Below are 13,988 nucleotides of genomic sequence, written 5' to 3'. Positions count from 1 at the left end.
TGATGGCTTTGCTTCAACTTCTGTGGCACAGGTGTTGGACTGCTCTGTTTTAGAAGTGTTCTCCTCTGTGTTCACTGCAAAATGGCAAGGTTGCTCAAAGTCTGTTATTTCAGCCACATTTTTTTCTTTCTTTTCTGAACTGATGGAGACACATTGTGGAGTATTTGTTGAGGTCAGAGACTCTATCTTGGATAAATCTGGTTCATCAGAGTGGTGCTCCACCTGAGCAACACTTCTGCTCAGGGTCTGGGTTTGCTCTGACTTTCCATGTCCACATTCCACAGCTGGGATTTCTTCTTTCTTCTGTTTGCTTCGGGTTTTGTCTTTTTTCGGAAGATGTGAAGTACCTTTATCAAATATTTTGCGATTGTGGGATCTCACAAGGGTAAATATGCGAGCATAGAATCCAATGATGACACCAAAGCAAACTGCCCACAGTGGGAGCAGCATGTAAAGTCCAAATGAGTCATAGGAGGATAATGTTTCTCTCTGTGACCCTTGACATCTCACATTCACAGGTGAGTCCTTCACAAATATGAGGGAAAAAACAGTCACCAGAACAGCCAAAGTCCAAGTGAGAGGAATCAGAATCATTATCCGTTTTCTTTGTTGCTTAGTTTTGAAGGGTTTTGCAATGGCCTGATATCTCTCTGCGCTTATGCATGCCAGCGTTAACAGTTGGAGGCAGCAGCTGAAAGAGAAAGACGCCACTTGTGTATCACAGATGAACGTGTTCACATGTCCTCTTTGATAAACAATCATAATGATGGTTAAGAGAACGGGGCAGTCAATTACACATCGTAGAATATCTGTAATGGCAAGATTCACAACCAGTGCATTGTTTGAGGTTTGCAGCGATTTTTGGTGATAAACTGCAAGTAACACAAAAATATTTGCTGCAATCCCCACAACAGATGTTACCAAAAGGATCAAACTGTTTGCCACTACAAAGGCCATGTTAATCCGGTCCTCCCAAAGGGTGTTGTTCCCATAGTCCAACGCAGGCGCGTCACTCATCTCCAGGTTCAGAGTGTCGACATGTTCAGCTCTGTATCTTCTCTCTCTCTACGCTGACCAAACATACATCAAGCCTGCTTCTCTTTTCAGTAAGTCATCCTTCACTGGCTGAATAATATTAATGAGCACTCCTGTAGCTTGGACAAGTTTCACCAAAGTGTCCGCCCTGTTCATTATCACTCCGCAGCATCAGCAGGTCACCTGGGAGTCCTCACTGTTCACATTCATTAAAAACTGTGCTGTGTATTCACAGCAGAGACTGGAAACTGGGAAAAAGGATGCGTCTTAATTAAATAGTAGTTATGTTCTTCACATGGACATCCAACTTTAAAAAGCTGATCAGAGGCTCAAAGATGAATTGCAACATTTATGATGTTATGACACTGTACTGCATTTGTATATTTGTGTGAATTGAACAGCTGTCTATTTCATTTTATGCAATTCCACATAAAGGTTAAAGACTTTGCATTAACCATGCCAGATGGATGACTTGGGAGTTCTTGAATTGGCTCAGCAAATAAAGGGAACCATGCTGCTGGATTATAGCGTGACATTGTGTAATCCTGTTTGGAGGTACAGTGTGAAATGCTCTTTGCTTTAAATGTGCAAGCTTATGGAATATGCCAAATCTGGGATTAGATCAACACAATACATTTCTCTCCTGACCAACCTACATGTTAGACTGAGCAAATAAAAAAGAAAATAGTAGGTTTTACATGTATCTACCGTATAACACCAAAGTTCTTGCTCTGTACTGAGTGGCTGGATTTCAGCATGAGCGATAGCTCAGTTGTTCCCAGATGGGTGGGACCAGTTGATAATGACTGGAGTGAAAAAGAGTGAGAAAGAAATCCATAAAATACAACAGAAAAGTTGAGAAGTTCTAATGAACAGGTTAATGGTTTAAAGAATAAAACCAAATCACTGCATGGATAAACTACAATATGAATCACCTAAAAAAAATAAAAAATATAACATGTAAGTAAGTCAATAAATATGTATGTACTGTATTTTTAAAACTAATTGCTAAAACCAACCAGGCAGCCAAAATAAATTCTCTCTAATTGTATCTTTGTGCTTCATTTTCATTCAGTGATGCATATTAATGTTTGTTCCGGTGACTCAGTATGAGCTCAGGCCTGTGCCGTGTGAGACACCATTTGCTGGTTTGAATCAGGGCACAGAGACTTTGTTTCGCCCTTCCCTGCTGTCCAACGCCCCACTAACTTTATACAACAACAACAACAACAACAACAATAATAATGAAACTCAGGGGTTCACACAGGCACTTATGAGCAATCTAATATTGTGTTGTGTGCACCAGATAAAGTGTACATTTTTACAAAAGGCAGGAATTATTGCATTATCCACAATAAATGAAATTACTTGGCTTAGCTGCCTTTGCTGATTGGATGATGGAGCTGGCTCCTGTTGACATTCATTTTAATTATTTACATAATGTTACGCAGAATGAGGTGCAGTGCAGTATGTAGCTCACATAAAATCAGAGCGCTTGTTCCCAGAAAAAGTCCTTGTAAAATTAAAATAGCATCACATGGTCTACTATATGTATAAATCAATATTTCATTACCCCAGCACTCATACACTCCTGAAAACATGAATATGTAGAACTAAATTTCATCTTACTGAACATCCATGTTGTTTTAGGAAAAAAAGGGGATAAACTACACACACACAGTGTAATGTAATTTAATAAAATGCCAAAACAAAATAGCGTTAAATGAATAGTGCAGTGGCAGTGAAATGGTCTGCATTCACCGACTGTTCTCATCTGTCTGAAGTGAAGACGTGTCTGAAAGCTTTGTTTCCTTAATGAGTCACTAGTGAACACATGGCAGCTTCTCTGTTTTTGCAGAGGTCACAGAGGCGACACCTTGCTGTGAGTGTTGATGTTCCTGCTTGAAGAGCACATGTTGATGCTGACACTGGGCTCGTGGGAAATGTAACGGCCACATGACAGCACCTCCAGAGTGGTATCACGGAACTGTCGAACATGAGAATACATCAACATACTGTTAAGAATAAATGAACATTATTTTCTGCTACATATTTCTAATATGTATAATTTGAGCTTCCAATCAGCCTTTATATCTCAGGTACAAACTTTAGCTGCTTACCTGCTTGTTAGAAAGGAAGTAGATGATGGGGTTATAGACAGGGCTTGTCTTGGCAAAGTACATGGGCATGGTGGCGACAAGCGGAGGAATGTGGAGCTCTGGATTCACAACCACGACCATTGACAACACAGTGTATGGCAGCCAGCAAACAAAAAATGCTACAATCATGGCCAGGACCATAGAAATGGCGTGGTCATTCTCCTTCTGGCTGGAACGCCCGCCCTGGAGTTCTACACTTCTATTCAGCTGAGTGGGAGTGAAAGACACATTTTACACATATTAAAACCTATTAAGTTATTTGAATCTATGGGAGGGAAACTGCAAACACACAATGGATTGAGATATGGATTTTAAAGATTGCTGTAATGGAACTGACCTTATTCATTGATGTGAGCACCTTAGAGTAGCAGTAGATGATGCCTGTAACAGGGAAAATGAAGCAGAGGAGTGTGTAGAGCATGAGATAGCTGTAGTTGTTCCACGATCGCTCCTCCCAGGCCAGAGAGCAGGAGGTCTGAACTCCCTCTGGTCCGTAAGAGCTCCAGCCAAATAACGGAGTCACAGCCCAAAACAAGCAGAAGATCCAGACAAATAGAAGACCCAAGATGCTTCTCCGTACGCTCAACTTCAAACCAGTTTTTGGCTTACACACCACATTGTATCGCTCAAATGCAAGCAGGGTGAGAGTACAGAGAGACACCAGACCTAGGACACAGACACACGTTACAGAATGTCACATAACAACCTAACTCAAGATTCACTTATAACACTGATCTCAAATGTCTACATAAAACCAACTGCTCTCTTACAACTCCACTTACCAAAATAATTAACTGCAAATCCCTGAAACACACAGGCTGTGTGGCCTATAAAGAAAGAGCCGTGGTAGTTGGTGATGGTAACGACAAGCGAGCCGCACAGACCGATCAGGAGGTCAGACACAGCCAGGCTGAGGATAAAAATGTTCATGGGCTGGAGGACAGATGGATTCCTCACTATCACGGTAATAACGAGACAGTTGTTAAAAACCGATAACAGTGTGATGAGGAACATCAGGTAAGAAAGTATACTGTAGCCAACCCGGGGGAAGATGGTGGGCACAGTGTCGATGGGTGGAGGACGAGAGTTGGAGCTCCACAGTGTGCTGTTTCCGTCCATGGTGCCTGTACGAGGTTAAGATCTTGTGAAACAACTGAACCTGTGAACACTTTGCTCAACTCAGGACTCAACGTCATCGATGGTATCATTTCTGATCCCTGTTGATTGTGCACCTGCGTGACACAGAAAACCCAAATCCAATATGAGGAACTGATCCATAACATGATTTGTAGGGATTAATCCCAATGAACTACTGCTCTAATGGTAATTGGAAAGTTGAGTGATATTAAGGAGAGACCCATTAGTCCTCAAAATTAATTGTCTAAGTATGAAATATTTATTTCTTTTTGTTGTTTATAAACACAGTTGACAATTAAATCGCAGTTTAGTTGCAGTAAAATCATTCAATCACATCAAGTTAAGTCAGTGACAGAAACACAGGATTAAGCTCATTAAGTCATTTCCATTTTAATAAATAGTGAAATAAAAATACAATTATCAATGCATATTCAAAACTACAGAAATATAAATAAACCACCAGGCCTTGGTTGTGGCCATGGTTCAGAATTCCCTTTTTTCCAAATTCATTAAAAGCTCTAAGACTGCAGCTTAGGTATGTGAAATAAATCCTTCTCAAGCCTTCGCTGCAGTGTGTGAATATTTCACACATTTTATGCAAAGTGTCAAATCAAACTAAAACTAACTGCTGCCTTCACAGATCAAATAGCAACACTCGTGCTAAATATAGCAACAATGTTCTATTTTTCTGACAAACATTAACATTTCTCATCTGCTAAAATGAGACATTCAGGCTGCACAGTGTGAAAACTGTTAAAACAAAGACCTCAGAACATCAATGTGCAATGCATAACATGACGTGCAGTTCCAAATGAAAGAAACTCAAAAGCAGGTTGACAGTATTTGAAAAGCTTGATTACCGTAAATTATATTTGGCTTTTACAAAAATATAAATACACTGCATTAATGTGAACGACAGATTAAGGCAACAGAGTTTGCAATGTAAATGTCCCATCTGAGTCATTCAGTCAGTCGACAGTCTCTTAGTTCTGCAGACATAAGCAATAAAAAACAAGCAAAGGTAATGTTTAAGTATGGAGAACAAGTCATACTACAGCAATCCACCATGATAGACTTGATGTTACTGCCCCCTGTTATTCAAACAGTGTAAAAGCATCATCACACACCTTTTCCTCTCATACATACAAAGACTCACTCAAACATGCAAATCTGAAACAATGAGTGCCTGATAAAAATATAAAATATGACTCAACCAATTTTAAAATGCACATTCTGCCTTGTGTCATCTGGCTTGAAAAGCACCATATCCACTGTTTCTGGCTGAATCCCATATGTACATATTGGATGATGCACACATACATATGTATATAACTAACTAAGTTTTAAGGTTAATTAACACCAACAGTTTACACGACTGTTTACAAAATGTACAGAACTGAAAATATGGCATTAATTTTCAAAAATCTCAACAGCAATGGAAATCATTAAATTCTAGTCTTTATTTTTGGACTCTGTCCTCCTCTCTCTCTTTGGTCCTGTGGAGCTGTGAGGAGACATCCAGGCCAGCAGGACTGTGTTCAGGCCAGAAAGGAGATTCGTGCTGCAGAGGAGTACGACGGGGAAAGAACGTGTGCTGGAAGTCGTAGTCGAGCAGGCAGCTGATGGAGGCCATGTAGATGTCAGCGAAGCGAGACAGCCGCCGCGAGAAGTAGGTGGGGTTGTGATACGTCCGGAAGAGACTCCCAAACTGAGCGTTGAAGATGTCCTTCGTCTGTGGTCTGAAAAAAAACATTCATACCATCAAGATACTGTTTGGTCAGTTTCATATTATCTCAATACTGATCAAAGTGCTTTTGACTACCAAGGTTATCATCTCTATTACCTCATGGCTTCCCTTTCTTTGATCCACTCCCCAACGACAGCTTGAGATGCCGGATCCCTGTGTACCTGTTTGGGTGCAATTGAGGACAGATGTAAAAATGAAGAAGAAAACAAGAAAAGCCACAAGGAATACATATAAAAGGAATATTTGTGTTGAGTTTCCTGACCTGCATCTGTTCAATAAGTCCAGTCAGTGCCTGTAACCAGGTCATCATGTGAACATACTGCTCTGTGTTCATGATCTTGATCTCCTTCCTAAGCTCAGGGATGATTGCACCTGTCCTCCAGCCATGTTTCAGAGTTAGATCCTGGAGAATAAAGGACCAGTCTTAAATCTAAATTACTGTATATGACAATACTTTCATTCATATAAGAATTTACTTGTTTGGTTGAAGGTCAAAGTTTCATTGCTCAGAAATAACTACAAACATAAGAACTGCTCCAAATCATGGTCACAGTCACAGTACTGTTGTATACACATGTGCATACAGTCCATGTAGTTACACACAAGACAAAATAGAGAATGTACTTCAAGCCTCATCTCCCCCATGTTTGCTGTGCGTATTTGGTTTTTTCAAGAAAATGGCATAAATCAGAAGTAAATGATTGCACCATTCCTGCCTCCCCTGTGACTCCTTCGTTACTCAGGATGCTTCTGCTCTGTGTCCATTTGCACTAATGATCTCATCCTGCAGCCAGAGAGGCTGACTGTACGTTGTGGTTGGTGTAAAACACACACGCCATGTTCCATCTTTCTAAATAAACAGGACCACTTGTTTGACAGCTGGCTGCCTGCCACCGGCTAGGCTCTATGCCAAAGATATAAACTCGATCTTTCATTATCACCAGTTACAGATGATCAGATGCACATTAATATATCCAAGTCATAATTCATTATGATGTAGGTAAAATAAAAAGCTCCTAGTTAGTTTGTTTACTGCAGACGAGGGACAGCTGTTTGCAAGTTGCTAGGTTACAGGTAAAAATGATGTATAAAGTACAGTGATACTGTTCAGGAGACACTCATTAAAATGTCCATGAACCAAATCCAGTGCAGAGCTACAAACTATATCCTCAGCCCAGATGTTTTCATATCATTGTTCTATTTCCAGCACTGAACACAATAAGCATGCCATTATGTGTAGCGTGAAACAGAACATTAAGATTTATTCTGCTGTAAAGTCGAACTGAGCCAGGATAAGCCCTTAGCACCATCATCTACTGCAGCTTTTCAAACAACTATTTCCCCACGGGGATCAATAAAGTATATTATTATTATTATTAAAATCCTATACAAAGAGAATCCTCTTAAAGATCTCAGAGAAGAAGGCATGGTCAAAACAGGTCTACCTGTCTCTTGTTTGTGTATAATATAATCTTCCATTCTAGTGTTTTGAATATGAATGACTGAATTAATTAATTGAATTGAATGAATTAATAATAATGCTTACTGCTAGGTCACTGTAGATGTGATCACCAAAGTAGAGCACTTTAGATCCTCTCCAGCCAGTGAGTCTCAGGAACTCATAAAGATTTCCCTACAGTGATCAGACAGACACATAAAGTAAGTGATGTGCTTTACAACACGTATCCAGGAGTAATTTGTCAGAGGTCATGATAATGTCGTGTAATTTCCTGGAGGCAACACCTGTTTGTAGATCTGCCCCTTTTCCAGCCTGTGAATCCGGTCCCACAACAATGCTCCTCTGTCTGTCACTCGCCTGAAAGGCCTAGGCAAAGACACAAAGACTTCTTAGCCATTTATAATATTAATGCAGTACCTTCACCTCTGCATGTGCATTGAGTGCATTAAGTCTACTAGTGACAGTGAAAAGTGAACCTGTGAGGCCCCTAGTGGCATGAGAACACATGACATGGATACATTATGAGCTGTGGACATCAATAAATACACTTACTTTCTCCTGTCATTGAAGAAACTGGGTTTGTCTGCCTGAACAATTACAACATCAAACAGGTCCCTCCAGTCCTTTCCTACAATGTAGTTCATTCCTCGGTCCCTGATGACAAAGATTCAAGATATTACATGGACAAAAGCATCTCAGAGCTTGATGGTACCAAAACAAAAATACTGAATGACAGTAATGGAAACACTAGCAAAATAGTTTCCATCTTATACTGAAGCGTGACTTCAATAAAATTCAATCAAGCGGCCGTGTTATGGTTATTCTGGCTACTGCGTGTTTTTGTTGCTGTGATGACTCTGTGTTACAGCCTATTAAATGAAGGACATAAGCTTAATGTCTGTGAATACTGGGAAGCCTTTTGAAGTCCATTACACATAGCTGGTCATTTTGTGCAATCAACCATGACTTCAAACGAAGCTCACATTCAGAGGCTTACAATGAATTACAAATGTATGCGCACAGAAGCTCCTTTGATGTGCGATTCCACAGCCATAAAAGTTGGAGCATTACACAGTGACGGCAATTAAATATTTGTACACCAATACATGACATTTTAAATTAATCAGGCCAGAAGACACTTGCAGTGTGTTTGCTTGCACTTACACAAAGTCAAAGGGGCTATTGGTAATGAGGAACATCTTTTTTCCTTGCTCTGACAGCTTCTTCAGCACAGCGTGACTCTGCTCGCCATAGCAAATGTATTTCCCTAGAAAATTAGAAAACAGAGAGAAAGATGATGAGAAACAGAGTAGGTTGGGGGATACTGATATGATGTGTGCAAACAAAAAAAACAAACTGTGGTTTTAGTTTTTATATCACACCCTCGCTATTTCTAAATCAATTTTTTTGTGTTTGCAACAACTCAGATGTGGCCGTATAATTTCTTTTCTATTAGTTCAAAGAAAGTTGATATAAATCAAAGAAGATTACCAATATCTGCCTCCACAGCGCGGTACATGATTCCCTTGACGTGAACGTCTCTAATAGCTTCCTGTGAAAAGAACAAAAATAAACAGCACTCAGCCAGGAAGCCATGACTTCAGTGACACAATGTTAGCATTCAGCTCCAGTAGCAACACTTTGCTCTGTATACATAAACAGTGGAGTTGGAAAGCACAAAGAAAGTGCATCTCTGAATACAAATCATATATGAAGAAAGCAGACACTGGAGGTTAGTTACTTTGGTGACACACAGAGAGCACATTTCCACCACATTTTCAACAGTTTCACATTGTATTGAATCAGTGATGGAGGGAATAGAGATGGACATTTAAGGGCAAACGTAAAAGAACTTTACGATACACAAAGACTGTTTGATGCACACAAAAGTCAAAGAAATAGGAAAAAAAGGGTTTATTTTATACTGAAAAATAAATCAGGTTTGGCAAGAAAAAAAAAGATTAAGGGTGTCCTTGAAAAGATAAGAGAGGCATTCAGGAACAGAGTGTGTTTGAGAGAGTTTTTAATGACAGTGATCTGTCAAAAACACTTCACACTCACACAGAACAGACAGGACCAGCTTGACAGCTGCCCTCAAAGGGAGAACACAGCACTGAGTTCTCGCCCCTGTCCCTCTAAAGTAGCAGAGCCACCAGAGACCAGACTGTTGGAGGCGGGCTTGCTCGACTAATATTAGACTCCAACTCTCAGAGCTAAAATTAAGACGGGACTGAATGGCTGGAGTATTAGAGCACACCCGATACATGTAAATACATTCATCTACATGTGGTTAGATTTCATGTATTTACACACCCTGGCCCCTGGGGAGATACAATTAAAGAACAGTGTTTCAGAATAATCTAATTATAATTAATAAGAGGCAGAATGATATGAAGAGAGTTTACCTTTACGTCTTTGTAGAGGTGCACTGGCTCATAGTCGATATTGTGCCTCATGAAGAAGTCATTGACACAGGACAGAAGAGTCATCTCAGGCAGGGAGAATATGTCCATGAACTGTTTCATGGTATGTCCATGAGAACTCTGCAGGACAGTGACTCACATAATTAGATTCTGTTGTTTTTACATTTCACAGTACTACACTGTGACAACAGCAATACAAACTTAAAGTGATCATCACCTTGCCATAGAAGTCACTCATGATCTCTAAAGGCACGTGACTTCCTTCATACATGGCAATTACTTCCTCATCGGAAACTGGATGAAGACCCCTGTTGGAGAAATATCAAGTATCACAAACACAGCATCTCAAATACTACATAATACAATTTACTGTACTTGTTTGTAGTGTGTGTAACCACCTAAAAATGATGGTAAGCCACAAAAAGTGGTGAGATGCTACCAACCGCCTCAACAGCTTCTTTCCTCAGGCCACAGCAATTTTGAAACAGGCACAGTGAAAAAAATCTGTAGCCATATCAATTCTACTCTTACCTCATATCTGCTCACACTGGTAATACACGTTGTGTCACGTACAGATAAAAAACTGTTTGTTCTGTGCTGTGGAGAACTATACTGTTCTTATTTAAAGTATTTCTAGTTTTATTAACTGTCTAAATCAGCTGTCAGATGATGTTAGATTTACATAGCATTGTATGAGCTATACTCCCTACTGCCCTGGTATGAGAGGTAACATACTGCACAATACCTGTACACAGTTCCCAACTGGATGTAGTGAAAAGCATCGATCTTCATCAGCAGTGCCTGTTACAAATCATACAATATTCTCATTAAACTGTTCCTCATACTGAGTTTACAGCTCGACAACATATACATATTTAAAAAAATACAACATAAATATGTTTGGAAAAGACCTTGTCACCTTCTGAACATCATAGTGAAGTCCTCTTACGGCAAAATTGGGAATATACTCATACTTTCGCAGACCCTCTGGATACTAATAGACAAAGACAGACAACGTTAGTGTAAGCTTTTCAGCTGCAACATAATATGTAATTATTATTACAAAATTATTATTAAAAAATTATAATATTTTATTTGGTACATATGGTTTTATAGTGTTCTGACCATATAAAGTTTTTATTTATTTACATACTTTATTTACAGTTTATGGTATTGGCACAAAAAGTACTAGGTTTTAAAGAGTCGCATTCTGCACATACACACCCTGTGGTTAGTGATGAGAATATCCCGTGCTATGTTGAAGATGAGGGTGTGGAGGTGGCTGGAGTAGAACGCCAGGGTGTAGTCATAGTCAAAGCCGTAGATTTCTATGTCTCGCAAGCTCATCTCATTATTGGCAAAAATAGTGTCAGGGTTGACTGAGTTGGCGGAAATGACTGGGATCAAATCTGAGAAGAGAGGACACGACCATTATTATCATGCAGTTTCCTTCCATTTGTGAATATTATATATTGTTATAACACAAAATGCATTTCTTTGGATATTAATTTCTGATCATTATAGGTGCTCCATGGTGTAGCCATTGTAAACAATTGACAGAATTGGCCTGTTTACTGTTCATAAGTTAGGATAAGTGTGATACATACGGTCTAGTTTCTGATGTCACCTTCTAAATCAGTCACTAGTAGACTTAATGCACTCAGTGCACATAAATTCCTATTAATCTGCACATGCATATTACAAATTGGTTATTTCCACAGTGTAATTTGAATGTTTTGACCCACAGCATGTATTATATTGGTGTCTTGTTATTTTTACTGGTACTGTGATAAGTTTTCATGATGTAAACAAACAAACAAACTGGGGAAAAAACAGGAAAACTTTTCAATATAATTACTGTAAATAGATTATAAAACAACCACAAGGTTGATTCAACCATTCTCAACAATTCATCCATTCCTTGGCACATTCACAACAACAAATATTGAATTTCATTATCCAACACATTATCAAATTACTATTGCAAAACTATTGGATTAAGTTATATGCTGCAGAGAGTTAAGTGTGTGCTCACGACAGTAAAATGTTGTAAATATCTAACGTTAATGATCAAGTTACTGTTAATAAGGTGGATATTTAGGAGTCAGACAAAATAACCATAATACATGACAATGCGCAACAACAGCACATTTACGCGTGAAGCAAACCATCACAAACTACAACAACAACATGCAACATATTCTGAAATTTGAAAGGTGGAAATGTTTGGTGCATTAGTGCGCTGGAAACATGAGTCATAACAGGGTTATTACTGTTGTGGATGTGCTGCAGTGGTTGTATCTTGTATTGTCAGAGCTCCTACCTTTCGTCTGCTTTTTGGTCTCATTGTAAACAGACCACAGCCTCTCTGTCATGTCCTGACCATCTGAGGAGCTGCTACAAACAGATGCTGCGTATTTTCTGCCTGTGGGCTGGTGTGACAGTAGTTGACCGACTCCATAAGATCCAGCACCGAAATTCCGTTTCCACAGAGGAGACCTGAGCGCACGGTGGCGTAAACCCTGCAAGGCGAAACAGAACATGTTCGCCCTCTGCAAAGAGTGCCAGTGATTCAGAAGAGAAGATAGGGGCAATGACATTGGAGCCATGACTCTGTTTGGTGAGAGGCAGCCTGCGTGTAGGTTGAGGCGAGCTCCTAGATGAATGCATGCGGTTCACGGGCTCCTCTGTAAATAACGAAACGCTGCCTGGGAGTTTACGTCACATCCGCTTTTGGCAGCGTCTCAGCCAACCAGCGAATCAGAGGCAGATGCGTCTGTTGACGTCGCTTCCTACGATGAACCGAACAGCTGAGGAAGGGACCGACACACATGCACAAAATGCTAAAAAGTATAATAAATAATGCACATAACTAAAAGTTATACATACAGTACAAAGCATGGATTCAGGTTTGCTGGGACGTCAGGTAATAAAAAAAAAAATCCAATTTAATTGAAATTAAATGATGAATATAATGCAGATATAAATGATACACAAACATATACGATGTAATGTTGATGTTGATGACAGAAACACAATCACATAAGGAAATTACAAAAATATAGCTGAGATTGTCAAATGTCAGGGAGACAATATGATAATAGGGTTCTATTATTATTGTTACCCTAACATCTGATAATTATTAAGTAAAGTCAAAATTGAGAATATGAAAAATCCATTCAAGGTTTGAGCACTTAAGGCAAAGTTCGTTTGTTTTTTTCTACTATTTCGATTTACTGTTTCATTCATTCATCATTTGTTTGCATGTGTATGGCATTATTCTGATGTAGGCCTACTATCCTCTTTTGGTCTTAAGTCCAAATTAATTCTACATTGTGAAGTCTACTTTATAACCTAGCATCTTGGATGAACCTTCTAAACCCACAATTGTAATAGTTGGATTTGTTTTTTCATAATTGAAGCTTAATTGATCAAACCTTTTAGACTTTTGAACTTTGTCCATTATTTCCAGTATTTATATTAAAATCTATTTTGGCTTAGTATTTCTTCATTTGGATTTACCTTTTGTGTGTTTTGTCATTCCTCATGGTGAAAAATCTAAAATATCTAATAATGATGATTCAGTCTCTTAATATTTCAAATGTGTCATCAAAGGACCAATTAGATATAAGGATATTAATGCTTAGCAATATTATCATATTATCGTACAACCCTGATGGTTCCAGCATGGAACTGTTACAGACTGATCAGAAATGGCATACTGTGACTTCATTTACTGTATGTTCTCCTCTTGTGTTAGTAGGTAACATACATTTGATCATGACTTTACTGACTGTAAGCTGTATATAACAATGTATATAACAATCTTTTTCTTTCTTCACCTTTACCTCCACCCTAATCTTGCATTGAAGGTAGCACCCTTAGTCTTTTAAATGGAGTGTTTTTTCCTGGTTATGTTGCCTCTTACTGGATCAACAGTACCCTCTAGAGGTTATTGCCTTGCTGGATTTAAGCTGCCTTTTTTGCATGTCAATTACTTTTCCGTTTATTGTTTTCTTAATGATATA

The 13,988-nt window shown here is 39.0% G+C and overlaps 2 protein-coding genes across 2 annotated transcripts; both read right to left on the bottom strand.

Moving 5' to 3' along the window:
• Nucleotides 1-2,896: 2,896 nt before the first annotated feature.
• Nucleotides 2,897-5,060, bottom strand: parietopsin. The gene is given in 5 exon segments (XM_026365394.1): nt 2,897-3,022; nt 3,156-3,401; nt 3,532-3,860; nt 3,977-4,254; nt 5,020-5,060. Coding segments are annotated over 5 exon segments (1,020 nt in total).
• On the bottom strand, nt 4,627-12,657 carry nt5dc3 (5'-nucleotidase domain containing 3). Its single transcript, XM_026365245.1, has 14 exons — nt 12,284-12,657; nt 11,185-11,369; nt 10,880-10,954; nt 10,706-10,761; nt 10,178-10,268; nt 9,943-10,080; nt 9,029-9,089; nt 8,702-8,804; nt 8,090-8,191; nt 7,822-7,903; nt 7,625-7,711; nt 6,341-6,481; nt 6,175-6,239; nt 4,627-6,070 (listed from the first exon to the last, which is right to left on the bottom strand). The coding sequence occupies exons 1-14, from the start codon at nt 12,567-12,569 to the stop codon at nt 5,791-5,793; spliced, it is 1,752 nt and encodes a 583-aa protein (XP_026221030.1). The 5' UTR covers nt 12,570-12,657; the 3' UTR covers nt 4,627-5,790.
• Nucleotides 12,658-13,988: the final 1,331 nt, after the last annotated feature.

This window comes from Anabas testudineus, chromosome 6, assembly GCF_900324465.2.
Source record: "Anabas testudineus chromosome 6, fAnaTes1.2, whole genome shotgun sequence".
Lineage (NCBI taxonomy): Eukaryota > Metazoa > Chordata > Actinopteri > Anabantiformes > Anabantidae > Anabas > Anabas testudineus.
This window is presented reverse-complemented; position numbering and strand designations above follow the sequence as displayed.

What these genes read in the sequence shown, in the direction of transcription:
- nt5dc3 (XM_026365245.1), bottom strand. Translation starts at nt 12,569, where the DNA reads ATGGCTCCAATGTCATTGCCCCTATCTTCTCTTCTGAATCACTGGCAC. An exon ending in GACCAAAAAGCAGACGAAAG is followed by an intron (nt 11,370 to 12,283) that starts GTAGGAGCTCTG and finishes CTCTCTTCTCAG; the next exon opens with ATTTGATCCCAGTCATTTCC. An exon ending in CAGTTGGGAACTGTGTACAG is followed by an intron (nt 10,269 to 10,705) that starts GTATTGTGCAGT and finishes TTTCTCCAACAG; the next exon opens with GGGTCTTCATCCAGTTTCCG.